The 25,719-nt window shown below is 57.6% G+C and overlaps 1 protein-coding gene across 7 annotated transcripts; it reads right to left on the bottom strand.

Moving 5' to 3' along the window:
* Positions 1-2,369: 2,369 nt before the first annotated feature.
* Positions 2,370-24,725, bottom strand: GPRC5C (G protein-coupled receptor class C group 5 member C). 7 transcript variants are annotated; one of them, XM_014839710.3, is made up of 5 exons: positions 24,569-24,725; positions 10,579-11,661; positions 8,120-8,214; positions 5,883-6,032; positions 2,370-4,262 (listed from the first exon to the last, which is right to left on the bottom strand). In XM_014839710.3, the coding sequence occupies exons 2-5, from the start codon at positions 11,627-11,629 to the stop codon at positions 4,230-4,232; spliced, it is 1,329 nt and encodes a 442-aa protein (XP_014695196.1). In that variant the 5' UTR covers positions 11,630-11,661; positions 24,569-24,725; the 3' UTR covers positions 2,370-4,229. The 7 variants fall into 7 exon arrangements, with proteins under 7 accessions (XP_014695196.1, XP_014695198.1, XP_070339650.1 ...); XM_014839712.3 differs by lacking the exon at positions 24,569-24,725 and adding an exon at positions 23,402-23,538; XM_070483549.1 differs by lacking the exon at positions 24,569-24,725 and adding an exon at positions 20,804-22,661.
* Between the last annotated feature and the right edge of the window lie 994 nt (positions 24,726-25,719).

Here is a 25,719-nt window from a genome sequence, read left to right as displayed (position 1 = left end):
CAGCCCCTGCAGGAGCGGACACAGCCGGACTGGGCCGGCTGGCCCAGCGGCGGGATCAGGTTGCAGGATGTCGGGGCGGGGCTCGAGGTGGGGAGCAGGAGGCCGCCTCGGGTTGGCCGCGGGCTGGGGGGCGGACCCTCGCTGGAAAGTGACGTCGGGTGCCCGAGGCTCAGTCGCCACCCCACCTCCCGCCACCCCAGGTGCGTGGGCGACAGTGGGGCGGCAAAGGGAGTCCGCAGCCCGCGCCCTCCCGCCACTCGCTCAGGGCAGGGCCGCAGCTGAAACGCTCCGTTAAGATCTCCATAAGCCCTTCCCGGGCCTCCTGTCCCCGCCGGCCCTCTGGTGTCGTCTGATGGTGAAGGAGCAGCTGTCGTCTTTGTGCGCCCGCCTGGGCCGGTCGAATCAGAAAAGGGCACTTCCTCTGGGGCCCTGGCTTGGAGAGCGGGGGGCGGGGGCGGGGGCGGGGGGCGGGGGCAATCTGGGAGCAGCCTGGGCCTCCTGGCACCTCTGTTCCAGGCACGGCCAGGCAGTGGCCCTGTCCACCCACTTTTGCTCCAGACCTTGAGTCGAGGCTGCTGGGGCGTACCCTCAGCACAGCCCTGTGGTGAGGTCCCCTCTCAACTGCTGGGGGCCCAACTCCAGGCTTAGGCAGAGCTGGAGGCTTGGGGTCCATTTTACAGGCGAGGAAGCCGAAGCAGGGTTAAGGAAGCTGCGCAAGGTCAGGCAGATGGTAAGAACCAGCTCCCATGAGGAGCCCTGTTGACAGCAAAGGTGTCACTTGGGAGGGGGCGCCTGGTGGAAGCAGCGTTTGCCTGCCTAAGGCCAACGTGGATCTGGGATGGAAGCCACCATCCCCACTCCCACAGGAGCCCTTGGGTCTGATCTGGCAAAAGAGAAGTTAGGCTACCAGCTCCCCCACCCCCCACCCCAGAGCACAGGGACCAGATCTTGCTCATCTCTATGTTCGAGAGTAGGCACGCAATAGACATTTGCTGACTGGCTGAAAGCAGTTCAACCCTAGCTCTTCAGCCTGGCTTCTTGACTTCCTGTGCCCCAGGGGACCCTCTTAGCACCTTTATTCTTAATCCCTGCTAGTCAGGGTGTTGCCGGGTCTGTCCTCTCCTCAACATCTCCCTCCAGTTGTGGCAACCTGCCATCCCACTCCCTTTGGTGACCCAGTGCATGAGGGACAGCAGAGGAAAGTGAAAGCGTGGCACCTCCAGGGCAGAAAACTGAGATCTGGCCTGGAGACCAGTGTGTCTGAGCAGGAAACACTGGGCGGCTAGCTCCTGGATGCTCTGCCTTGGCCGTGTCCTTTAGGAGTGACCTTGAGGGGCTGGAACACTAAATGTGAACTCAGAGTGTTAGTTCTTCCATTTTACAGATGAGGAAACTGAGGGAGGGTCAAGAGAGCTGCCCAAGGTCACACAGCTAGTGAGCAAGAGGCAGGATGGGAACCTGTGGCCGTCTGATTTCTGGGTCACATTCACTCCTCTGCAGAGCTGCCTCCTTCTACAGGGGTGGTGGCTCTCTGGTCCTCACCTCCTTCCCCCTGGGTACGTGTCCCTCTCTCAATCATCTGCACCCCACACAGGGACCCATCACCCCAGCCTCCTCCCATCAGCATCCTTTCTTTGAGGAAACCGAGGTCAGACCTGCGCCCTGAGCCCAAGGAGGATGAGGTCAGAGCATTACTGGGCTGGTGCAGATGCTAAATAATTCATGCGGCTGCTGTGAGCAGGGGCTGCAGCTTCCAGAAGGGCCCAGAGTGCAGACAGCAGACAGGAAACAGTCTGGTCACCCGCACCTGGGCCTGACTGCGTGTGACACATCCCCTGGGGCTAAAGAAAGTGCTAGGTTTTGGAGAACGGGTTAGAGGGCTGAGACCCCTACTAGCTGTGTGACCAGGGGCGAGTCACTTACCTGTTTCTTGTACTTTAGTGAGCCGAGGGGCCCTGAACAAGTGTGGGAACCATATGTGTAAACTGAATGCTGGATGTGGCACTTGGTGGGTCCTCCTGACCCAGAGGCGGTGTTCATCATCCCTTGGGCCCAATACGCCTTCCCACGAGCCCAGTATTCCACCCACTGGTGCCCCCCAGCACGCCAGGCAGCAGGACTGTGATAAGGTGGTCCCCGTCTCCCGGCCCATCCGACCTCATCCCCAGGCCTTGGGTTTGTGGGGAGACTGGCCTCGGGCTTGGCTGGTTTGCGAGGCCTGGTTTCCCCTCTTAGAATAAACCCCGCATCGAGAAAAAGGTTCGCTGGAATCAAAGAGCCTTTGTTGGTCTAGAATGTAGGGAGTTGGAGTCAAAAATATGTATTCTTAATAAATCCCAGGAAAATTCTTAACGAACACACGGATTGAGTGGTAGTAATCCCTCACAAATGGAGAGCAGGTCATTTAATTCTGAGCACTTGTGAAGTCCAAACTATGCTGCTTTGAGCTACAGTTTGACAGAAATGGGTATGGAACTTACCACGGTGGTGGCCTGGTGTTCCCTGAACAGGGTCTGGGCTATTCTGGTTTCTTCCATTCCACACTTGTTCACGATGCTGCTGGACCACCCTTCTCTGTCTTCTCCACTTGGCCAAGGACCGGAGTAAGCAGGGCCCCAGGGTAATCCCGAATCCCGGCAGGCCTGCCTCTTTTAGGAGCCCATCCCTCCCTGAGCCTCACCCGCAGACCCCCAGGGGACTCAGATCATAAACAAACCCGCATTCACCCCAGGCTGCTCCCCCAGGCCACCTGGCGCTGCCAGGACTCACGTGGGACTTTCACCTTGAAAAGCGAGAGAGGCCCTTTATTCACTGTAATGGATCTTGGGGCCACTGGCCTAGATCAAGAGAAGTCTGAGGCACACAGAACTCCCTCTTCTCTTCCATCAGAGGGAATACTCCACTCATGGAACTGAGCGAGCCAGTCCAACGGATCGGCGAATGGTGGTGGTGGTGGGTGGTCACACTCGAGTGTACATCCTACTTCATTCACAGGGCCTATTCACCCAATTTAGCTTTGGAAAAATACTCCAGTGACAAAGGCACAGGCTGCTGGGGCGGGGGGTTAGCACTGGAGAGCTGTGGGACCGACTACAGGGTGAAGTCGCACACAGCCCAACTCGCAGCCGCTGCTCTCGTCTCGGCACCCAGGGGTGTCTGGGCTGAGGTGTGCCTGGGCACACCTGGGGAGGGTCCCTTTGGACCAGCCATCTCTGTCTGGTGGGCGAGGGCAGGACAAAGCTGCAGAGTTCCCACGAGTCTGGAGCTATGCACATCTCTATCCTTGGTGCCATCATCACGTAGGTCCCAAGGATGCTCCCCACTTCCCTGGATGGCGATCAGGACCCTCTGGAGCAAGTCCCCAGTGAGGAGAGCAGTGCCAGCACACCGAGGTGCCCAAGGTGAGGTAGAAACCTATACATCTGCCCATCAGGAAATGGCACAATCTTCAGGCCCAGATGCCACTCATGTAAGGGGCCTCCCCAAGTCCCACGAGTCTCCATCTTGGGAGAGGCCCAGATGCCAATGCCATCTGGTCCAGGACTCTCAACTGGTCCTTGAGAATACAGCCCCGATCCCTGCCTTGTGTCTTGATGGGACCCAGTCCATTGAAGCTGGGGAAGGCGTGGGGTCATGGCGCAAAGGGGCTCAGATCCAGGACCCACAGGCCGTGAAGGAAAGCAGTGTCTGTCCAGGCCTTCAGGAAGCTCTGCCCCAGCTCAGTGGCCTCCTATGGTCCAGGTGGTGGCAGGAGGCCTTGGTGAGAAGGGCAAGGGCCAACTTCTGCCATGGCTTGGCTCCAAAGACTCGGAGGAGATTCACCTAGGCCCAGAGCAGGACAAGCAGATGCTGGACACCAAAAGATGGCCAGGAAGGCCCATGGTGTGAAGACAGGGGCACCTGAGGATGGCCATCTGGAGAAACCACAGCCTAGGGACACAGGGAGTGTGAATCGGGGAGAGGGTTCAAGACAGGGATGGAGGCAGGCCCGGGGGTCTGCAGACGGCTCCTTGTGGCCTCAGTCACTTGGGGACCAGGAGAGGCTGGGCTGGGCAGCAAAGGGGGTGGCCACACGCCTCAGGGTTTCACAGGGCCCCCGACTCGGTCCACTGCTCCAGGTCGGTAGCCTCCAGTCCCTCCCAGCTCCAAGGTGCCGGGTGGGCCCTGCTCAGCCTGGACACAGAAGAATGAGGACATCAGGGCGACGTGCAGTCCAGGGAAGAGGGCGTCTACCATCTCGTTTTATTTTGTGGGGACTGAGCCTAAAGTAACCAGAAAGAACAAGAGTCAAAGGGGACCCTACCGCCTGGTGCCCAAGCACTGGTTTTTACTAAAAAAATTGTTTTGAGTACCCAGGGGAACTGGTGCAAATTGACATAGAAGGAAAAGTTTGGGAGAAGTTGGATTTTTTAATTCCGGCAACCTTTCTCTCCCTTCCAACAGAAACATTTTTTTTTTCCTACAACGGGTGTCAGAAAATAGCTTCTGGCAAGTTGGGGAGAAACATTCCCAAGCCTGGGAGGGGCGGAGAGCCTTGAGCCAGTGTCCAAGGGTCAGGAGCCCAGGCCACTGCAAGTCAGAGTCTCGAGAAAACCTAGCTGGTCCTGGTGTGGCCACTTCGAGGCTGTGTGGCCTCTCTGGTCAGTGTGCTCACCTGTAAGGGGGGGGGGCCAGAGAGCTGTACAGCTAACCTGGTCCCAAGGCCCCGTCTAACCCTAAAATGGTAGGGTTCTGGAATTTCACCTCTGGAAAGGGGTGAGAATAGTGGCCTTGCCCATATTTTGGGGCAGCCACGAGGATTAAAATGAGCCGATGTGGAAAGGCTCTGTTTACTGTAAAGGATGAGTAAATGGGCATTTTAATTCCTGCCCAGGAGTGAAACCAACCAGAACCTGGCCCAACCTTCCCACCTTTGTAAACCCACTCTGTAAACCAGCCCAGTCCTCTGAGCCCTTCCCTCTCCCACATATGCACAGAGTGATCTAACAGCACAGCCACCTCGTCCCCTGAAGGATCTTGACTACCGTTGCAGCTGAGAGGGGCTAACATTCGCCCGTCTCCCGCACAGACACACTCCGCTGAGCAGCCTGCTGGTGGACCCGCCTTCGCTGCTTGGTCCCCGCATACGGCCAGTAGAGGGGGGTCCCAGAGGAAAGCTGCCCGATTTTAGACAAGCCCAGATGCTGGACGAGACCCTAGACAGGAGCCAGACCCAGAAGTTCATTCTGATCACGACACGGACACAGAGACTCAGCTGAAGAATCTTTCCCTGGGCAGTGGTGCCAGCTACACGGCTGCCAGAAGGAAAATCCAGCAGCAGTGGTCAACGGGAGCTGGATGTGGAGGCAGAGGAGAAAGGAACCAGCCCCAGTGACAGTGGAGGAGTGGCTCATCAGAAACCGAGAGCCCAGGTCAGAAACGACATCCCAGAGGAAGGGTTAATAAAGCAGAAACGTCTTTATTAGGCACCTTGTTCCTCACAGAGGAGCAAGACTCAGGACAGACACACCTGCGAAAACTCTCGAGGTTGCAGGAATCTCTCCAAAGACTCCAGAGGACGCAGGTGCTGACTGGCCGCCACCCCAAGAAGAACACTATTTGGCTGGAGCGTGACTGCCGAGGTGACCCTGGCATGAGGCTGGGGTTGGCTCCTCGACTCCACAAACACTGAGGAGTGGGTGGGGGGCACCCGGGACACCCACCCGAACATTGGCAGACAGGGAGGGCCTCCGGGCTGAGGCACGAGCTGCATTGAGCCAGCGAGGGGGCGGGTGGAGAGCTCAGGGCTCCTGGGCAGTCCCTCACGGGGTCCCGAGGGCCCTCCCCAAATCTGCATGCCTCCTGGCGCCAGCTCAGTCCCACACGTAGGGGTTTCTAAAGACCTGAGAGTTCTTGCCGTCTTTCAGCGGTGTGGCGGCCTGGTGGCTCCGGGCCACATACATGTCTTCGGCCCGCAGCGTCGAGTTGGCACTGCCCATCACCTGGCTGTTGGCGGTGGCCCGTGGGAGGATGACGTCGTAAGCTCCTTCGGACTGGAAGGAGGAACAGGCGGTCTCACAGCCAGGTTCCGCCAGGGCGGAGGCACACACGCTGCTTCCTGCAGGGCTGTGCCTGCCAGCTCCCCTCCCTGTCCCCCCAGCTGGGCCCCGGGGGAGGCCTGGGATGGACGACTCCACCTCTGGAAACGGAGGGGCTGCCCTCTGACCTCAAGCCCCTTATCCTACCCGGCCGAGGGCCAGGCCTCTAGGCTGGGGGATGAGGTCCCTGGTCACCTCCCACGGTCCTGGGGCTTCGCATAGGGCTGGCCCCGTTCAAAAGGATCCCCTTCTCAGGCCCCCTCCTGCTCTCCATTCCTCAGGGAAACCTCGGGGCCCAACGGAGGGCAAACCACACGGGGCTGCTCTCACCCGTCTGGGCTGCCCTCCTCCAAGACCCTCACCCGCCTCTTCCCAATGCCACGCCAGCACCAACAACATCACAGCTGCTAGTGTGCCTGCCCAAGGACACCCTCCTGTCAGGCCCTGGGCCTGTGCACACAGTCCTCATCTAGGAGTCTGGGCTGGCCAGTCTGATATGGAGACTTAAAACCCCAATTCTCTGCCTGGAACCAGGTTAGAGCTGCAGAGGTCCTGGTCTTTGTGGGTGAGAGACGCACGCTGCGGGGCGCAGAGGGTCTTGAGGCACCCATCCCAGCTCCCACCCTGGAGGGAAGGCGAACTCCTGGCCCTGCCTGCCTTATCCCCATGGACGGAGCTGCCACCAAACCCTGCAGCTCCAGGGCCCCAGGTGGCCTTCAGTCAACTCAGACTCGGGTGCTCTCCCCTCCCCTTGCAGCTCCTGGAACATCTAAATCAGCGGTTCTCAAACTGGGGTGTGCGTCAGAATCACCGGGACTGTTGAGTTAAGCCACACCCACACCTAGCGGGGCCACACCCAGTGACGGGCTGGGAAATGCTGAACAACTTGGGGGAGGTGGGGGAGACCCAATCTGGAGTGTTTGCAGATTCCTGCGGGTGGTTACTCCCATCGTGGCAGATTCCAAGATATCAAGGTGACATCACCAAAGAGATGCTAGTAACAGGTCCCCACCACACCAAGGGCCCCACCTGACTGGCATTTTTAGCAAGTTGCAGGTGATGGTAATGCAGGGGGTCTGGGGACCAGCTTTTGAGAACCACTGTATTAGATAAAATATCCCTTAGTCCCGGGGAAGCAGGACTCAGTGCACACAGGTCAGTGAGGGGTAGCAAGGGCGGGGCACCCTGGGGGGCTGGGGGCCACAGACCCTGCTCACCTCCTTCAGAGACTCCTGCCCACCCCCACTCATGGCCATGGCCTGCTCTCCACGGCCCGGCTACAGGTTCAGGCTCAGGGAGAGGCAAGGGGCTGGGGGTGGAAGTTTCAGAAGCATTCGCTTCACCCTGCCCCCCAGGCTCCCAGCGGGGAGGGGGATGAGAAGGCCGCCCTGCTGACCTCCCTCCTTCCTGTTCCCAGAGGCCTGCCAAGGAGGGTCACTGACCTCTCCCCACAGCGACTGCCAGCCCGGGAGAAGGAACATACATGGAGGGAATCTAACCCACCGTCTTCCTGTTCCCACCCCCCATCCCCTTGGCTAATGGAGCATCTGGTTTCCAGAACCCAGGGGAGGTATGAGGTCAAGAGCTGCTGCCTGCTGGTGGGGGAGGGGAGCCAAGGCCCTCTTGGGACAGCTGTGATTGGGGAGTAAATGCCTACCTAGACTTGCCATTTGGTCCTCTATCCCTTTGGGGGCCCCAAGAATGAGCCCACCTGGCTGAGACCCTCCTCTGTCCCTCCCTAAGCTGCTTAGGTAAAGCTGGCAGCTCCCACCAGCTCAACGAGAGCTCTGCATCCATGTGGCCCCAGGCAGCGTGTGACACCCGGAAGTCATGGGTAGGGCCCACCGTGGTGCAGCTGAAGGCAGCAGATACATCAGCTCCAGGCAAGGGGCATTAGGAGCAGGGCTCTGGGTTCCCTGAGGCTGATGCACCAGATGGAGATGCCTGCCTTCTCCCTGCCACGCCCCCGCCGCCCACACTCCATCGGCCACACAGCCCTCCCCACTCACCCACTGAGGCTGGGCTCTGTGGCCCACACTCACCGGGCCTTTGTGCATCAGGGCCATCTCGGTGGGCTGGTACACGCTGGTCAGCAGCTGCCCATTGTACCCGCTGTACGGTGACACTGGCCTCTTAGCTGCAAGAACACACGGGAGCAGTTTGAGGACTGGGCTAACAGCTCCCTTCCCAACTTCGAGCAAGGCTCCCCAGGGGACAGGGACAGGGACAGGGGCTAGGCTGGTCCTGGGGTAACATCTAACCCAGGGAAGGAGCCGGGCCAGCTTGGAGGTGCGAGTGTGGGTGTGGGGGCCCCTCCGGAGCCCAGCACCCCTTTGTTCGGATACATGGAGAGCACAACCCTGCTCACCTTCCCCAGGGCTTTCCTGCAGTTTGGGACTCCCGCCCCCAGCTCAGAAACGGCTTCAGTCAGCAACCTTCACATCCCCATCCGCCCTCCGGGGCCAGAGGCCAAAAGGGGCACACGGGCCTTCGGCTGCCTTCCAAGATGGCTAGCCTCCAACGCTGGCCTCTACCGCTGTGGGCCCGCTGCCAGGCGCTGGGGTCAACACAGCAGAGACCCCACCGCCCAACTCCTCACGTCTTCGCGGGGCAGAGCTGGGTGCTGATTCCACAGGATGCCACAACCCAGAGCCCCGGCAGGGGGACTGAACGCACATCCTGAGCTGTGGCCCCTTGGCAAGTCTCCAGAGCCACGTTCAGCTCCAGGAAGACTTCTTCCTCGTGCCTTCGGGCACGTTGGTTTCCCGATCTGTTCCACCCTGCTGGGCGCTTCCAGGGTGTCTGAGGAAAGCTGCTGACTAGCCCCTGGGGCCCAAGAGCCAGCTGGGCCACAAGGGCAGGCCCAGCGGATGTCCGTCTCCTGCAAGCTGATGGCTCCGCAGCTCCGAGGGACCACGACCCTACAGTGCTTCCTAAGTGCCGGGCTCACTCCATTGATTTTTCCATTTAGAAAAAAAATAAAAGCAAAAAAACCCCTCAGGGGCCCAGAAGTGTTTGCCTTGAGAGGACAAAGGCTGAGGATGACATGGCCCTGACCAACTGGCGCACGGTCAGGGCGGAGTGTGGGCGGCTGAAGCTCCTCCCAACACTTGTCCACAAGCCCCTCTTCCCTGCAGCTTCATCAGTGCCCCCCGTTCCCACACACACTCAACTGGGCCCACCCACCCTAGCACTCTGCCCTGGTGGGGAGCACTCAGTGGTTGGGGGAGGGAGCACTCAGCCCCGGTGGGCAGATCGAAGATCAAGGGCCCAGCAGGACAGGGTCACTCCCTTCCCCAAAGCAGAAATCCTGGGGATCTCAGTTTGTGGCAAAGAGGCAGAGAATTTGATTCTGGAACTTCCCCTGCCTCTGACTCTGGCCTCTGACAGAGGTCCCTGAGCCGGGGCTTGACAATCAATTAAGTGCCTTGAGTCCCCAAATATCTCCATCAGCACAGTCTGAGGTCAGGGTCTGGACGGTGAGATTGTGTCCCTGGCTTCCCTGGTCACGGCGGACGAAGGGGCCGTACACAGCCAGCAGGCTACGAAAGCAAGCGAGACGCACGCGACAGGACACATTAGGAAAGCGCCTGGCAGAGGAGGCACTCAATAAATGCCAGCGGTCCTCACAGTTAACAAATGCCAGAGAAAGACTCCTTCCTTGGGGGCCGGGAGCTTGTCGGGCCAAGTCTCCGGGAGAAAGGCCACCTTCCCCTCCCCCCTCAACCCCCAAGCTGATCCGCACGCGGGGCTGGGCCCAGACTGCATAGGCTTCACCTCACTTCCTGCCTCTCCCGCCTCTGGGACGCCCTCAGCTCCACGTGCCGAGGCTCTGCGGCTGGCTGGAGCCCCCAGAGCTGGCTCCTAAGAAAGCGCCGGGCAGGAGCTTGGGGACCAGCAGGCTGGACAGTGGGTGCTGCTTAGATCAGTATGTGGCATGAATGCTTTTATCAAAAAGAACAAAATTTTAACTGAAAAGACTTTTAAAGGAAACTAAGACAACTATGGCCACGTACATAATAGAAAAGCAAGTTCTGGAAAGATAATAATACCAGTAAAATAATAGTAATACACACAGCTAATAGCTACTACTTCCAGACTAACTGCAAGTGCCAGGCACAGGCACGAGTGGAATCCTCACGAGAATCCTATGACGCAGGATCCATTATTATCCTCATTTTACAAATGAGGAAACTGAGGCATGTGGAGGAAAATACCAATCAACAGTCCTGGGGATGGAACGGGAAGCAATGGGGTAGATCTGGGGAGACGGTAGGAGAAACTGTTTTATCTGTAACGTTTGAAATTTTACAGTGAAAGTATATTCATGAATTACACGAGTTTTGGGAAAAAAAATCTTTTAAAACTGGAATTTAGGGATTTTAAGGCAGAAGGCTGTAGATAATCTTGAGAACCTTCCATTTTGCTCGAGACTAGCTCCCTGTCCTGCAGTAAATGACGCCGAATAAAAGGGGGCACGGGAGGGAGGCCGGCGACCCACCTGAGGCTGGCTCGTCCATGGAAAAGGCCTTGTTCTCCACAAACATGCTCTGGCCTTTCTGCTCCTTCAGGATGGTCTCGTAGCCCACGCCCCGCGTCGGGTACATGTCCCCCTGGTAGCTTTGCTCCGGGCTGGGCTTGGTCACCTGGGAGATCTCAGGGATGACATAGAAGAGGACAAAGGCCCAGGCATTGGCGCCGAGGGCAATGGCCAGCGTGGGGTCATCCCAGGCGGGACTGTGGTGCTGCTTGTTGCCGTAGGTGTACATGACAATCCACACCACCCAGATGGCGATGGAGGTGGCTGTGGTGAGCAGCACAAAGACCCCGTGCTTCCGCCAGCGCTTGAAACGGCCACACAGGGCGGGCCAGGCCCCCATGAAGGCGCCCAGCAGCAGCAACATGACATAGATGAGCGCCATGACAAAGTCCATGTTGGCAATGGTGCAGGTGGAGACGGCGGCCCAGCCGGCACTGCCATTGCCCAGGGCGCCCGTCTCACCACCTCCCCGGACCAGCGTAATGATCAGCCACTCCATGTTGATGATCACCTCCACAAGGGTCAGCAGCAGGGCCATGGTGAAGATCACCCAGCCCCGGGGCCCATGGTTCTTCCGGGCCAGGAAGTTGAGGGCAAAGACGTGGGCCACCAGGCAGGAGAAGCAGATGGCAAATAGGACCCCGAAGAGGAACTGGCGCGAGGCACAGGTGGAGAAGTTGGGCTTCACCACGCAGGCAAAGACGAGGCAGAAGAGGCCCAGGGTCCCCAGCAGGAAGAACACCTGGGTCCCCAGAAGGCTCCGCTTCTTGGTGTCCTGCACAAAGGGGAGGCTGGCAACCAGGATGATGGTGAGGACAAAAGTGGTGACAATGCCCGCCACAGCAACTGCCTCCAAGATGATGCCCCAAGCCCCAGAACGGTCACACAGGTTGTAGTAGAGGGGGTCGAGGTCCGGGCTGCAGCCAGGTGGGGCATGGTCCTGGGCCTGCGCCCCTGGGAATAGGAAGAGAGGCAGTCCCAGGCACGTCAGTAAGGCTTTGCGGGTGGCCATTCTGGCTCTGAGGCCAGGCTCCAGCTGGGTCCCTAGAGACAGAGGAAGAAAAGACAAAATCAGTCTTCCAAGGCCAGACTCTGCCACACAAAGTGCTGCTTCCCCCATCCCGATCTGAGCAGATGATCTAAGTTGATTATGACTGTCCCTCTGGGCTTCAGAATCCTTCTTAACACAGAACTCCTGGCAGGCATTATCAATTGCCCAGAGAGGCAAATGAGAAGAAACCCATTTGTCATCCCTGTTCCTAGTCACGGAAAAGAAGGAAACCATCACTGAATTTTCAGGTCCCTTCCCCCGCCACCAAGCATAACCTGGGTCCAAATACTCCCTGAGCTCTTGCAGCTGGGGTTGGGGGGTGAAAGGGCCTGTGAGCAAGTCAAAACCAAGCATGCCAGAGTTCAAGAGCCCAGATGCCCCCTCAGCTCTGTCCCTGGGATGCCTAAGTCCACGGGGAATCAGCCAAGCATGCATTCACTCCTTCAACAAATATTTAACAAGCACCTGTGACAGGCAGACCCTGCCGCCAGAAACAATGAGGAGACAGTTGAAAAGTTCTGTCAACACTTGCCCCATTCCTCCCACCACCTCCCTTTTTTGCCTTCATTTCCCCACTTTGCGTGCCAGCTCCTCTTCAGAACCCAAAGTTCTTTGTCTAGCTCTGTCGCTGGAGTCAAGGATAAAATAAACGAATTTCCCAGCTAGGGAGTTAATGACAATGCAAAAAGTCTGCAACGAGGCATTAACATTTTAAAAGCAAGAAAGGGCAGGGGCCTAGCAAAAGCCAACGGAATTAATCTCTAAAGGAGGCCTTGAAGGCATGGTAGCTAAGATAGGAGAGAGATCTGTATTCACCCCGGGAGGGCAACTTAAGACTCCCGGTCCTCACTCCACCCGTGCGACCGCGGCTCCACCAAGTGCTGTAGGTCCAAAGAAAACCACCCGCCTCTCCTCCACACCAACTGGATCTCCCTTGCGAAGTGGAGGTAAAGAATGTGGCAGGGTGAGAGAAATTAAAGACCAAATCAGAGTGTTTTCCAATCAAAGACTGTAAATTCACCTGGAAAACAAAATTTAAATGCTCTAAAAAGCAAGTTAGAAATTCCAAAGTTCTATGAAATGCAGGTATTCCACATTTAAATCAGCCCTATGTTCGAGTCACTGGTGGTAACCCTGCCTGGTCCTCCCTCACCTTGGGCCCAGGAACTCTTCAGAAAGCGAGCAACCAAGCTTTCTGGGCTGAAAGTGACCGCTGGTGGAAGCTCGGGAAGGATGGCCGGACTCCTCCCTCCCCACCCCCTCCGTCCTCCTTTGGGGACATTGGCACAGTTGACCCTCTTATATTTTCACCATTCCCTGTAACTTAATTTCTCATAGGCAGACAAAAATCCTAAATCTCAGTCGATGGACACTGTGTCTCCACAACTGATAAGCAGACGGGCCCAGCGACTAAACCAGGAAAAATGAAACTTGTAAGTTAAGTGAAATTGACAATTTCAAAAAATTTGAAATTCGAAAAATAATCAATTTTCAAAGTCCTTTAGGATATTCTGCAAGCCCCTTGAGAACATTTTAGGTATCTCAGCTACCTCCTCATTTTTTAATTCAGCTTGCTTTTCCCCCAAACACCACCTACCGTTAACGCTTAGTAAGTTAGCCTTCTTATGAGAATTAACTATTGTTTTCCTCAATAACTGGCACAGTAACATAACTAGTTTCTCTTGATTTCCAATGCAAAAGCTTAGTTCCCCTGCATTGTGACTTAAGCTTTTGTCGGACTTTGTGTACCGTAAATCAGTGAGGCACGAGCTGTATTTACAAGGGCTGGAGAGAGGAAAGAGAGCCGGGATGGCTAATGGGTAAGGAGGAACACTGAACCATTCCGGGCAGGGCAGACCCTTGATGGTAACAGGCTCTGAGATCCTAAGCACTCAGCCCCATCTGGGGCGTTTTTAGCCCACAGCAAAGCAGGCAGAACTTGGGGTGAAGTGGGAGATGTGGAACCGACCCCCGGGAGCAGCCGCCCAGCCTCCGCCTCCAGGGATCTGCACACCCTTCAAGGCTTCTCACCCACCTCCCCCTCCCAGCTCCCAGTTTAGAACATGCAATTATTCTAAATCTGCAAATATTGACAAGGCTCAGTTGTTGTCAGAGTAGTGGAAAATACACAGATGAACACACACAGTCCCTGACTTGACAGCACGTAAAATCTGAGAGGACAGAGAAGGTAGGTCTCCAAGACACTATACAAGGTAGAATATGGTAAGTGCCACACAACAGAATTTACCTCTGGGACAGAAAAAGGTACTAGAGGAACACAGAGGAAGCTCTTCCAGCTGAAGGGGTCAGAAAAGACAGACTGGAGAAGACCTTTCAACTGTATTCAGTATTTAATGAAAATGCACCACGTTCCAGATACTCCAGCAAGACGGGGGACACAAAGAAGCTAAGCCTTGAAGAATGAGCAGGTGAAGGGGGCAAAAAGGAGAGGAATAAAACATAGCACAAATAAAAGCCTTGAGATGAGCTCAAGTTCAGAGCAAGAGAGAAAAATCAAGTTCACCAAGTAGGAACTGAGTTTGCAAAGGGAGTTTACGGCTGGCTGGCAACAGATGAGAAATGCTACGGGGAAGAAGTCTGGGGCATTATTCTAAAGGCAACGGGGAGCCACTGAAGGCTGTTTTTAGGAATGATGGAGGCATAACCAGGGTTGTGCTTTAAGACTTGCGTCTGGCAAAAAGCACAGGCAATCGATTTGTTCAGAACACATTCACCCTGGTTTAAAGATCGAGGCCAAAGGTCAGGCACAATGGCCAGATGCAAGAAATCCTTTCCGAGACAAAATCTAAGGCCTGGTTGGAGGTGGAGGGAGAGGATGCTAAAACCATGCTACAAGTTCAAATCTGGTAATGGCCCGTCATTACAAAAGACCAAGCTAGGACCCATTGAATCCGTCTGCCACTCAATCTTCTGGATCCATCTGGCTCTTAGAAATCTGTGCCTGTACCCCCTGGATCCGGCAGCTCACAGGCACTTGGGCCAGGTCCAAAGAAGCTCCATAGCTCTCACCCCAATTTCCTCCTAACTTTGCTGTTGACCCTGGACCTCACCCTTCAAGTCTCGTGTCTGTCGGCCCCACCAATATGAGAACTTCGAGGGAAGTTAACAGGAGCCTGTACCTGTCCCTCCCCCTGAGCCAGGCACCACGCTGCCCAGCGGCCCTGAAACTCCCCAGCCCCAGAGGAACCAAACCAGTCCCACCCTGAAATGTCCCATCCCTCCATTCTCCTGAAAATGGCAGGGCAAGTGGGGAGACAGGAATACACCAACTCAGGTGGGGAAATCGGGCCAGATGGGGCTGGCTCTTGTCCACGGCCTAGGACAGCGACTCCTGGAGGCCAGCAGGAGACTGACTTAAACAGAAGGAAGCTCAGAAGAGCTCAACCCAGGCCCTCCAACCTCCAGGAGTGCAGATTCAGCCAGTCCCCTGATGCCACTTAAGGTGGTGGCAAAGGGGGAAGGACTTTGATGCAAAGGACCAGCTCCTTCTGGAGACTCGCCCTCCTGTGGGTCCCTAGGGACTGCACTCCAGCCCAAGTCTTCTGAGATGGCTGGAATCGTGTGTGTGCGTGTGTCTCCCCCACCAGGCTGTGAGGTCTGAGGGTGAACAAGCCTTGTCTGTCTCAGGGCGTCTGCAGCATCTAGCACCATGCTCGAACACAGCAGGCATTCGAAAATCACTCATCGAACGGACTCGGCGTCCGTTCCTCCCCGATCCCACTCCTGCCTCCTGCATTTTGGAGTCACATCTTCTGCTTTAAGGTTCTCAGTGGCCCCGAGGAGGGGAGAGGGAGGGGGACCTCCTTCTGCCCCATGAATTCCATCCCGCCCCCCACCCACGGCTGCAGGCCAGCCCAGCCTCAGATTATTTTCTAGACAAAAGGGCCCTTTTGCTTCACCTCCCTGGAATCGATAATACAAATATTTTTAATCACCTCTGAAATCGGCCTTTCCCCAGGCTCAGCCACTCAGCCCCCAGCTCTGGTTTGAGTCAGCCCAATCCAGTTCCAGAACCCCATCCCTCCCTCCCTCCCTCTCCAGGAGCAGAGTGGCCTCAGCAGTGCGGTGGGCTCAGAGGCTGAGCCAGCCTGGACTGGCTCCACCCAGGAAGGAGGAGGCAGCCAGGCCCCCTCTGCCTTGTGCGGCCACCATCCACACAACAACCTGAGAACCTGAAAAGGGGGCGCCAAGGGCTTCACACCGCCACCCAGGTCTGTCTCCCAAGCTCGAGAGTAACACAGAGACCCACAGCCAGTGGTTACCTTCAAGGGTGCCAGGACCCTCTGGGAGGCACCCAGGCTCACCCAGGGATGCCACAGAGCATCTGCCACCACTCAGCAGCCTATCAGGAGAGATGGATGGACTCACTGACAGCTTTCCCACCTCCTCCCCTTCTCTCATCCATCTCCTACTTTCTCTCGGCCAGTTGGGTCCTATGATCTTACTCCTCTGTCCAGGGGGCTCTGGTGTTTAAACCAACCAATAAGAAGAGGAACCCGAGATGCCTGTGCCTGTAAGGAGTTACCTCAGCACCCAGGTTGAGGGACTTCTGGAACTCCACCTAGACGTCCACACTGAGTGTGGGTATTTGGGCCAAAGTTCCCTGAGCATTCTGAAACTTGGAAGTCTCAATCCACAGGCCGCTCTGGAATGCGCCCCACTCCCCAACAGCACTCCCTCCCCCAGCCACAAATGGAGGCACGTGGGGGAACCTTCAGGAGCATGAAACCCTATTTCAACACATTCTGATCCCTCTGCTTTAGGATCGAAATGGCGGGATGTTTAAATGATTGAGTTTTCCAGGGTGTAAAGCTGCGGCTGGGGATGGAGGGTGCTGCAAAGGGCCCTGGAAAAGCCGCGGGCGCGGGCGCGGGCGCGGGCGGGGGGCGGGGGGTGGGCCGGATCTAGAAGCCAAGCTTCTGAGTTTCTCTAAGTAGAGGCTCTTTGACGGTCTGAAATTCCAAACTTGCCGCAGGAAGATTCTGAGCCATCCACTCCCCACTCCCCTCCCCTCCTCTCCCCACTCCTGGCGTCTACACCGGCACTCCCCTGGGCGTCACTCCCCACCTCTCCCCACTCCTGGCGTCTACACCGGCGCTCCCCTGGGCGTCACTCCCCACCTCTCCCCTCTCCTGGCGTTTACACCGGCGCTCCCCTGGGCATCGGAACAGAAAAAGCAGGGTAGCCAGCCTCTCTCCCCCATCTCCGCTGGCCACAGAAACCTGCCCTCCTCATCCACCGGCAGCGGGGGTGGAGGGGGCACCCCTTGGAAACCCCGATGGTGGAGTTCTTTCCCCGCCCCCACTCGGGGCCGCAGCGCCGGGCTCTCCCCACACCCAGTCCCCAGCCTGCTCGGGTTTGGAAACTTTCTGCACCCGAGCGGAGTTGGCGAGGCATCCTCCGCCCTGCGGTTCCCCACCCCCGGGCCTCTGTCCTCGCCCACCCCGCGCTGGCCCGACCCGACTCTTCCGGGCGCCCAAGGGAGGGCGGAGCGGGAAGGCAGCAGCCCTTACCTGGGACGCGCCGCCGGCCCGGCTCCGGCGCGGGGTTTGGGGCCACCTCCAGCCCCTAGCGAGGCGCGGGCGGGGCGGGGGGAACTGAGCGCAGGGCGCCGGGCCAGGCCCAGCCCTGGCCTGGGTTGGCGGGCCCGGGCGGGGACTCAGGGCGCGGGGCCTGCCTCTCCCTGGGACCCGGGCTAAGCTGGCTGCGCTCGGTCGCCGGCTCTCGCGCTGGCCCCCCGGCGCTCGGCTCCTTTCTCTCGGCGAGGGTGGGCCGGCGCCTGCATCACCGTGACATCACCTCCATTCAGGCGCTTATCGGGCGCCCGCGGCGCTCCAGGTATGTGCAATCCGTTTACACAGTAACAAAGCACGCCCGGCCCTCCCCCTCCGACTCACCTCCAGGCTCCAGCGCACTTTCCGGCCGGGGAGGGAGATCAGAGTTTTCTGGCGAAGCTGGCGTGTGGGTTGTTGCTGTTTACTGCCACGCCCCCACAACGGGCGCGCGCACACTCCCGCGCACTCACTTTCTGGACCTGTCTCTCTCTCCGGAAAGGGGGTTGGGGTGGAGGCCAGCACACCTCGCGAGCAGCCTCTCCCTCCCCGCATGTCCCAGCGCGCGCACACAGACACGCGCGGGGGCCACCTTGTTGCGTCTCTCCGTGGTGGACACTTAGCCTTTGTCACCTTCGTCCTGGCTCTCCCGTGAGACACACGCCGGGCACAGTTGGCTGCTCCGGGCTGGAGCAAGGCGTACACTCAGACACAAAGTCTGTCTTTGTCACGCCTTCTGCGCCCCGTCCCCTCCCCGAGCTTGCACACGTGGACGCACCACACACTGAGTGTCTGCCTCTTGCATGCGCGGCCCTTCCCCGGCATACGGGTCCCCAAGTGTGTGTGAGAACGCCACCGCGCACGCCCCTAATGCCGTGGGCCGAGCCCAGAACCTCTCGGCACCGTGGGCAAACTTCGCCCCGGCCGGACTACCCCGCGCCTGGGCTTCCTGAGACCGCTCCAGACACGGTCCAACTCAGCGCGCACTCCCCTCCCCGCGTCCCGGTTCCCTGTTCCGACTTGTCCTAATTAGCCTTCACGGTTCTGTCCCCCGGGGTACAGTGTTTAACCCGGCCCCCGCGGCCTCCACTCCGGGACGCGTCGGCCCTGACTCTGAGCACTGCCGCTCCCGCCGGCCTGGCTCTTGTCCACGAGTTCGGGGGCCCCTCCCTGGGATGGGTCTGCGGGCTGCCACATTTTCCCCTCCCGGCCCAGGAATCAGCAGAGAAAGAACTGCAGAAAGGGGAAAGCAATCCAGTCTTGGGCCTCCCCAGCCCAGTAAACAGGAGGAGATTTTCCGGCCGCCTTCTCGCGGGGCTGCCGGCTCCGCGGGAGGTGGGCTGCGCAGTGCCTGGGCGCCCAGCGGGGCCTAGTTAGCAAGCGCTGGAGGCTCCGGAGGGGCCGCGCGCACCGAGAAGGGAGAGGTTGTTGGCCCTGGCTGGGGCCCAGGAGACGCGGAGGGAGGGCAGGGCGCCGGGTCTCCGGGGTGCCCGTTCCCGTGACGCGGAGTTGCCTGGGGGATCGCCAGCAGCGCGGTCGGAGCCACCCGGCGGCGGGGTGTGTTTGCTGAGCCGGGAGCGCCTGGCATGGGGTGGGGGAGTGGGGGGGAACCGCAGGACGGGGGGAGGGGAGGCAGCCGGTCACGGACTAGGGGGTAGCAGGGGGAGGCAGGGAAAGAGGAGAGGTACCTCCTGGGCTGTTTGTTTTGCGCCCCAATCTATGACGACCAGCAGTGAAACTCTATGAATCACCCGGACCTGCCCGAGCGATAAACCTCGGGCCCGCTCCTCCCCTCGCACACCGACTTGTCGGACGCCAGGAGGGAACGTCTGCTTAGCCGCCGGAGCTGGCGGTGGGGCCCTGGTTTTCTAGAACCCTGTATGCCTTCCTGCGCCTTGCGCTCGCTGGCTGGTCTGGGAAACGCGGCCAAGACTCAATGGTTTCAGTTCGTTAAGCGGAAGAGCGCGTTTCTGCTGCAAAGCTGTGCTTTTCTCCCGGTCTCCCTCCTCTAACTCCACCCCCAACCCAGTCTCCAGGCCCCCGTGTGAGGGTGTGCAGGGCCTCGTAAGGTCCAGGCATTTGGGCGCCCACCCTGGAAAGGCAAGCGGAGGGTCAGACCTAAGACCAGCAAGTCGCTCAGTGGTTTTCATTAAAGAGGCAACCAATGCTGGAGTGGGCTTAGAGGAGGGGGCGCTCATTAGCATATGTGAAATGCCAATTCGAGAGCCAGGGGGCGGTGGGGCAGAGGAAATGTTCTCGAGCCTGGGAAGCTGACCTCGTGGAGGGGCAGGGGGAAGTGGGTGCCTGGCCACCCACTGGGAGTCGTTGGGAAAAGAGGCCTGGACACTGCAGCGGCTGGGCCCTGCCCTCCGCCAGCCCTGAGCGGTACACAGCAGCGGAAATGGAGGGCGGTTTTCTGAGAACTGTTCCCTCTTTCTCTTTTCACCTATCTCACTCGGGAACAGGATGCCTTCAAAACAAAGCAAGAGCCTTGGGGCAGGTGACCTGGGCCTGGTGCGTCTCCTTTAGTCCCCTGAGGCCTGTGCCCCGCTCCGGGGTGGGGAGACTGGAGGTGGAGTTCAGGAGAGCCCCTCCCCCACTCCCCGCAGTCAGATGGCCTGGGGGCTGTTGGACACTAGCCGGCTTGCACCGGCTAGAAGGGAAGTTCTGTGGGAGAGGCTGCCGCTTTCCAAGACTCCAACTTCAGGGTCACAGCCCTCTCCAAATGCCCTTCACCGGATTTAATAACCCAGACACATAGAAACCTTTATGAATTCCCATTTTCACCAAAAATAACACTTTGAGAAGTGGTCACCTATGGGGAGTACCCACCCACTGTGCAGAGAGATCCTGGAGCAATGGGCTGTGGAGGAGTGTGTGTGTGTGTGTGTGTGTGTGTGTGTGTGTGTCCCGATAATGTGCTGGGTTCCTGCTGGCCACTCAAGCTACTTTATTCATCAAACTCTTCCTTCTTTGTACTTCAAGAGTCTAAGCTGCTGTCCAGGCCCAAGGGTCGGGAGCCACTCTGCCACCTGCCAGCAGTGTGACCTGGGCAAGTCACTTCATCTCTCTGAGCCCCACTTTCCTCTACTATGAAAAGTTCATGACACTGGCCAGCCCGTGGTGGAGTGGTTAAAGTTCTGTGCGCTCCGCTTCACTGGCCCCGGTTCACAGTTTTGGATCCCAGGCACGGACCTACACCACTCACCAGCCATGCTGTGGAGGCAACCCACATACGTAGTAGAGGAAGATGGGCACAGATGTTAGCTCAGGGCTAATCTTCCTCAAGCAAAAAAAAAGGAGGAGTTTGGCCAAGTGGTTAAGTTTACATGCTCCACTTCGGTGGCTCAGGGTTCGCTGGTTCAGATCCTGGGTTCAGACCTACACACCACTCATCAAGCCATGCTGTGGCGGCATCCCACACAGAAGAACTAGAATGACCTACAACTAGGATATACAACTATGTACTGGGGCTTTGGGGAGAAAAAGAAAAAAAAGAAACGAGGAAGATTGGCAACAGACGCTAGGTCAGGGACAATCTTCCTCAACAAAAAAAGCATACCTTAAAAAGAAAAAGAAGGGGCCAGCCCAGTGGCACAGCAGTTAAGTGCGCACATTCCACTTCGGCTGCCCAGGGTTTGCCGGTTCGGATCCCGGGTGTGGACACGGCACCGCTTGGCAAGCCATGCTGTGGTAGGCGTCCCATGTATAAAGTAGAGGAAGATGGGCACAGATGTTAGCTCAGGGCCAGTCTTCCTCAGCAAAAAGAGGAGGATTGGCAGCAGATGTTAGCTCAGGGCTGATCTTCAAAAAAAAAAAAAGAAGAAGATTGGCAACGGTTGTTAGCTCAGGGCAAATCTTCCTCCCCCCCCAAAAAAAGTTCATGACAACACCACCCCCACATCTTGCTGTAACATCCGGATGGAGATGCTTCTAAAATGTTCCTCACACAAGCCTGGCACTTAGAGCTGCTCAGTGGTCAGCCTCTCCTTTCCTGGTCCACCCCCTCTGAACTTTAGTCCTGTCAGTTAAAGAGACCTAATAGTCTTTCACCCAAACTCTTGTAGAAGCTGCTTCTCTGACGTTTTTCCCGTTCTGTTTTACCATTGTCAGAATGGCCCTGCCATGCCATGCTCTGGGCCTTCGCCTGTGCTGTTCCTTCTACCTCCAACATCCTGTCCCTGCCACCCTCCCTCCTCTGTCTGACCAAAATTTTTTAAAACTCTGCCCTGCCTCAAGGCTCGGCTCCAATGTCCCTCCTCTGTGAAGCTTTCCTCGCCTTCCCCAGAAAGAACCATGTGAGCCCTCTGCTGAGCCAGGGTCTTTTACGCATTTGTTCATCATTTATCCTAGTGTATCTTAATCAGACTTCTCAGTGGTCGTCTCCGGGTTACACTGCGCCCTTCTCCAGAACAGGAGCCTGTCTCTCTCATCTTGATGTCCCCGGCACCTGGCGCAGAGCGGGGCGTGCGGTAGATCCCTTGTTCTGTGGTCGGAACCATAGCAGCAGGAGTCGAGGCACCCCCCTGGAGGGTAGCCCCCTGCTGACCATCCCCCTCACAGCGGGGGCCTTGCAAATGCCCTGCCCACCTTCCTGGGTAGCAAGCAAGCCCTGGTGCCTGCTGGAGAGGCCCACCTCGCTCAGGCCAGAAATGCCCTGCCTTCAGAGTACAGGGTAGGGGGCCTTGGCAGCCCAGCTTGGGGTGCTGGAGGAGGCCACTCCAGAGGGCTAGAGGTCAGTTATGCTCCCCAGAGAGACTGCCCTTGGCCTGCTGGAGTCCTGGATCGAAGTTTCAGCTTGCAGAACCTCTTTCGGGAGCCACTTCCTCCTCGGGGAGGTGGGAGGCTCGCTGCCCCCTCCTCGGGGTTCAGTGCCTGGCCCCAGTGGAGCGAGAACAGTCCCTTGCTGGGCTGAGGGTGGGGCTCTTGGCTCCCTGACAGGTGGGTGCCTGGAATCTTGTGCCAGGCGGCTGGGTGCCCCACCCCCGGCTGGTAAACAGATTTTGCATTTGGCCTCTTCTTGCTCCCAGGCCTGGCATTAACTGCTTACTGCCCGGGCTGCAGTGTCTGGCTGAGTCTCCTTTTCTCTTAGGCTCGTAGGACTGCCTGCTTGGAGCAGCAGGGACCACCTGGTTTTCTGAAAGGACCCAGGTAACAAGGTGGCTCCTTGAGAAGCAGGAAGCCAGGGGCCAGGGAGCAGGAGAGTTAAACCCTCATTCTCCACAACCGGCTGCCCATGGGTGATCCCTCTGGAAATGTACCCAGAAGGGGGCTGGGGCAGAGCCGGCTGGAATGCCACCTGATGCTGAGCCCATCCACAGTGGCCACAAAATCTGCTTCTCGCTAACCCCGCTCCTGTCCACAGCTCAGCGGCCACTGACTGACTCCCTGTGGAAGGAGAGAACTGGGCCTTCTGAGCCGCCCAGGTCTGCACAGCCTCCAACCACAGACGGAGTGAATCTAGGAACCAGGGTCAAAGCCGACAGTCCAGGGATTCAGGTCGCTCAACCCCCCCCCCCCCCCCCCCGCTTCCAAAAACAAAGAAATGTGTACATAGGCAGCGTTTAGCTCCCCCTTAGCTTCAGGAAGAGTCTTGCCCCAAATCGGAGAACATTTCGGGGGTGGGTAAACCCTCTACCTCCCCTCAGCGGTTACACGACCCCAAACTGATGACCCCTGCCCGCAGTCTCCCTGCCATTCCCCAACACCTCCAGTCACCACCCCCATCCAATGTGGAGCATTCCCCGACTTCACCCTGGCGCTCCCTCCTCAGAACACCTTCCCTGCCTCCTACTGCCTTTATGTGAAAGACCAAACTCCCTCGCCCGGCATTCAAGGCCTCTGCAACCTGCCCGCAACCTGAGTTCCAGCCTCCTTTCCCTCTTTCTCCCCACAGGAAATGGCCTCTCCAGCCTGAGAGCTCAGCTCCGAGTCTGGCCACTAGGCTTGCCTTCCTGTGGCTTCACTCACGCTGTCCCCCACTCTCAATCCAGGATGAGTCTCTGGGTTTCTCTGAAGTCATCCCCCTTTAAAGGCCTCTGCTCCTCCCAGAAGCTTCTCCTGGTGACCCCACCCCCTAGTCCTGCTGCCTCTGCTCTCCTCGAGCTCCTGTCCAGCGCTGCTCTGCGGTGTTAATGACCTCTGTGCACAGGCATCTTACCTCCTCAGTTCTGAGATAGGCTCCCTGGGGAACAGACTCTCGATTTCAAGCCTGTCCTTGCCTGCGGCTCCCGGGGTAATGCCTTATACATTCAATAACACTGGCAATAAATATCAAGGGAATGACCGGATTGATTGAGAGAAGCTGTCTCCTCCTCTAAGGGGAAGGGGAGGGCCCAGGGGCCGGGCTTGGCCTTGCTGCCCTCATGAACCCGGCCCTTAGACCCCCGGCTCCCTCTGGCTCCCAGAACCCCAGGCCAAGAAGTTCAGAGAAACGCTGGCTAGTCTGATAGTACGATGACCAGAGTAGCTTCCCTCTGCATAGCACTGTACGATTTTCAAAGTGTCTTTTCTATATATTTGGTCTTTACGACCCTCTGAGTTCAATAAGGCAGATATTATTGCCATTTTATAGATTTAAAAACTGAGGTTTGTAAGTGCCTAGCCACAGATTAGAACCCATTTGTTTAACTCCACTGGACTTGCCCTTCACCGTGCTACTCCCCAAAGCGCGTTTCTCATCTCTTGTATCGCTCTTACGTTTTCTGCCCTATGATTGTTTATTTATGTGTCTCTGTCCCCACCAGGGTGTAAGCTCTTTGAGGGAAAGGTGGGTGCCAGATCCATCTTTGTGTTCCCTTGGGACCTTGCCCACAGTAGGGCCTCAATAAATATTTGCCAGGGAATAAAGAGATGAAGGATCTGCACGGGCCTGCCCAAGAGGACAGTGGCCCCAGAGCACACTTGGTGTCAAGCCAGCAAACTCCCGTCTCAGCTCCCTTCCCTTCTCCCGACAGCCCCTCCACCTTCAGAAGCCAGCCTCCTGGAGACAGCACTGTGCTGGGGAGTCGCCTGGCCTGTGGCAGGGCCGTGTGTCTCCCTCTCTGCCACTTCTTCCTTCTGCACCCTCTTCTCTTGGTGGCTGCTGGCTCACTATGGTCACGTCCTCTGTGCACACGCTGCAGCCTGCCCTGCCTTCAGGGCTACTCAGCCCTTCATGAGCCTCACCAGCCACCAGCATAGTTCTCTCAACAGTGCTCAAAAGACCCGGTCGCTGCCCCCACCCCCTCGCCTGGGATTTGAGAGAACCCCTGACTCTCGAACTCAGGCAGGACCCCAAGGGGGAGAGCCAGGGTGCCAGGGGAGAGCCAGACATGCCCACACTCACCAGAGATGGCGCCTCCAGCAGGGCACGGCCAGCCAGCTGGCTTCTGGGTGGCGTCCAGTCCCAGCTGTTCCGGGCACTGCCTGGGGTTTGACTCTGTCTCCCTCGCCGGAAGCCCAGCTGCGGTGCAGCCTGAGCTGCCGGGAACCTAGCCGCGCTATTCTGGGAGTGTGATGGAGCTCCAGGACGCCTGGCAGCAGCTGAAATTTCAGCCCCTTTGGTTTCCACGCTCTTCTTCTCCTCCCCTCTGATGATAAGGCAGAGTTCAGTCATTATGCAAAGTTCAGAACCACTGATGGTGCATTTGAGGGTCTTAATAGCAGCTGTGGTTATGCTAAAGTGGGACCTGGCCATAAACAGTCTATACTTCAGCCCTCTGATGCAACAGCCCTCATTCTTGCTGTCACTCTCTCGGCCTATAGTCGTTTTCCTTTAGTTTTACAATTTATCTTCATACCCACCCTGCAACGTTAACCCATTCACAGGCATTCTGTTCCAGGCTCTCCTGGTGAAATCCAAAGATGGATTTCCTCTGAGGACCCTTTTTCTTGTTTTCACTTGAGACTGCGTGATTTGATTCTCCGGTGTAAGCCACAAAGTATGAAGACTGAGTTTGGGTGACAGAACATTAGAATCATAATCAAACCCACCTCACAACAAAGCTCAGCCCCTGTGATAACCTGTTTCTGGATAGCCCTCCTAGACGCCTCCTGAGACTCCGGGAACTGGAGGCCAGGATGGAAAGAGAGCCCACCCAAGGTCACACAGTGGCGGGTGTAAAGCTGAAGCCTGGCCTTTTGACTTGCTGTCATGGAGCCATAGTTTCAGAACTGGGCGGAGCAGCAGAGTCACCCAAAGAGCATGGAAGCTGCTGCTCTGTGAAATGGGGTGACGGTCCCCGCCCTGCGTGACTGCTGTAGCCATTACGTGAAACCACACACCCCAGAGCCCCTGGCCCCAGAGTGCCCAGTGACCGGGAGCTTTCTGGTCCCAGGCTCATTTGTCTCTGCTGCCCAATCTGTATAGGGAGAGAGCAGCTTGAAAAAATGGTGATGAAGCTGGTCCTTAGGCTTTCTCAAACTTCAGCACACAGCCTCAGCATCCGTTGCGGTGTTTGTTTAAAAAGCAAATGTCTCGGTCCCATTCTGGATGTT

This window comes from Equus asinus, chromosome 13 (genome assembly GCF_041296235.1).
Source record: "Equus asinus isolate D_3611 breed Donkey chromosome 13, EquAss-T2T_v2, whole genome shotgun sequence".
In the NCBI taxonomy this organism is placed as follows: Eukaryota; Metazoa; Chordata; class Mammalia; order Perissodactyla; family Equidae; genus Equus; species Equus asinus.
This window is presented reverse-complemented; position numbering and strand designations above follow the sequence as displayed.

Bases quoted from the DNA above. Each gene is read 5' to 3' on its own strand.
- GPRC5C (XM_014839710.3), bottom strand. From the start codon at position 11,629: ATGGCCACCCGCAAAGCCTTACTGACGTGCCTGGGACTGCCTCTCTTC. The intron at 8,215-10,578 runs GTGGGTCGCCGG...GTGTTCTTGCAG, and splicing joins CATGGACGAGCCAGCCTCAG to CTAAGAGGCCAGTGTCACCG. The intron at 6,033-8,119 runs GTGAGTGTGGGC...TCCTCCTTCCAG, and splicing joins CCCTGATGCACAAAGGCCCG to TCCGAAGGAGCTTACGACGT.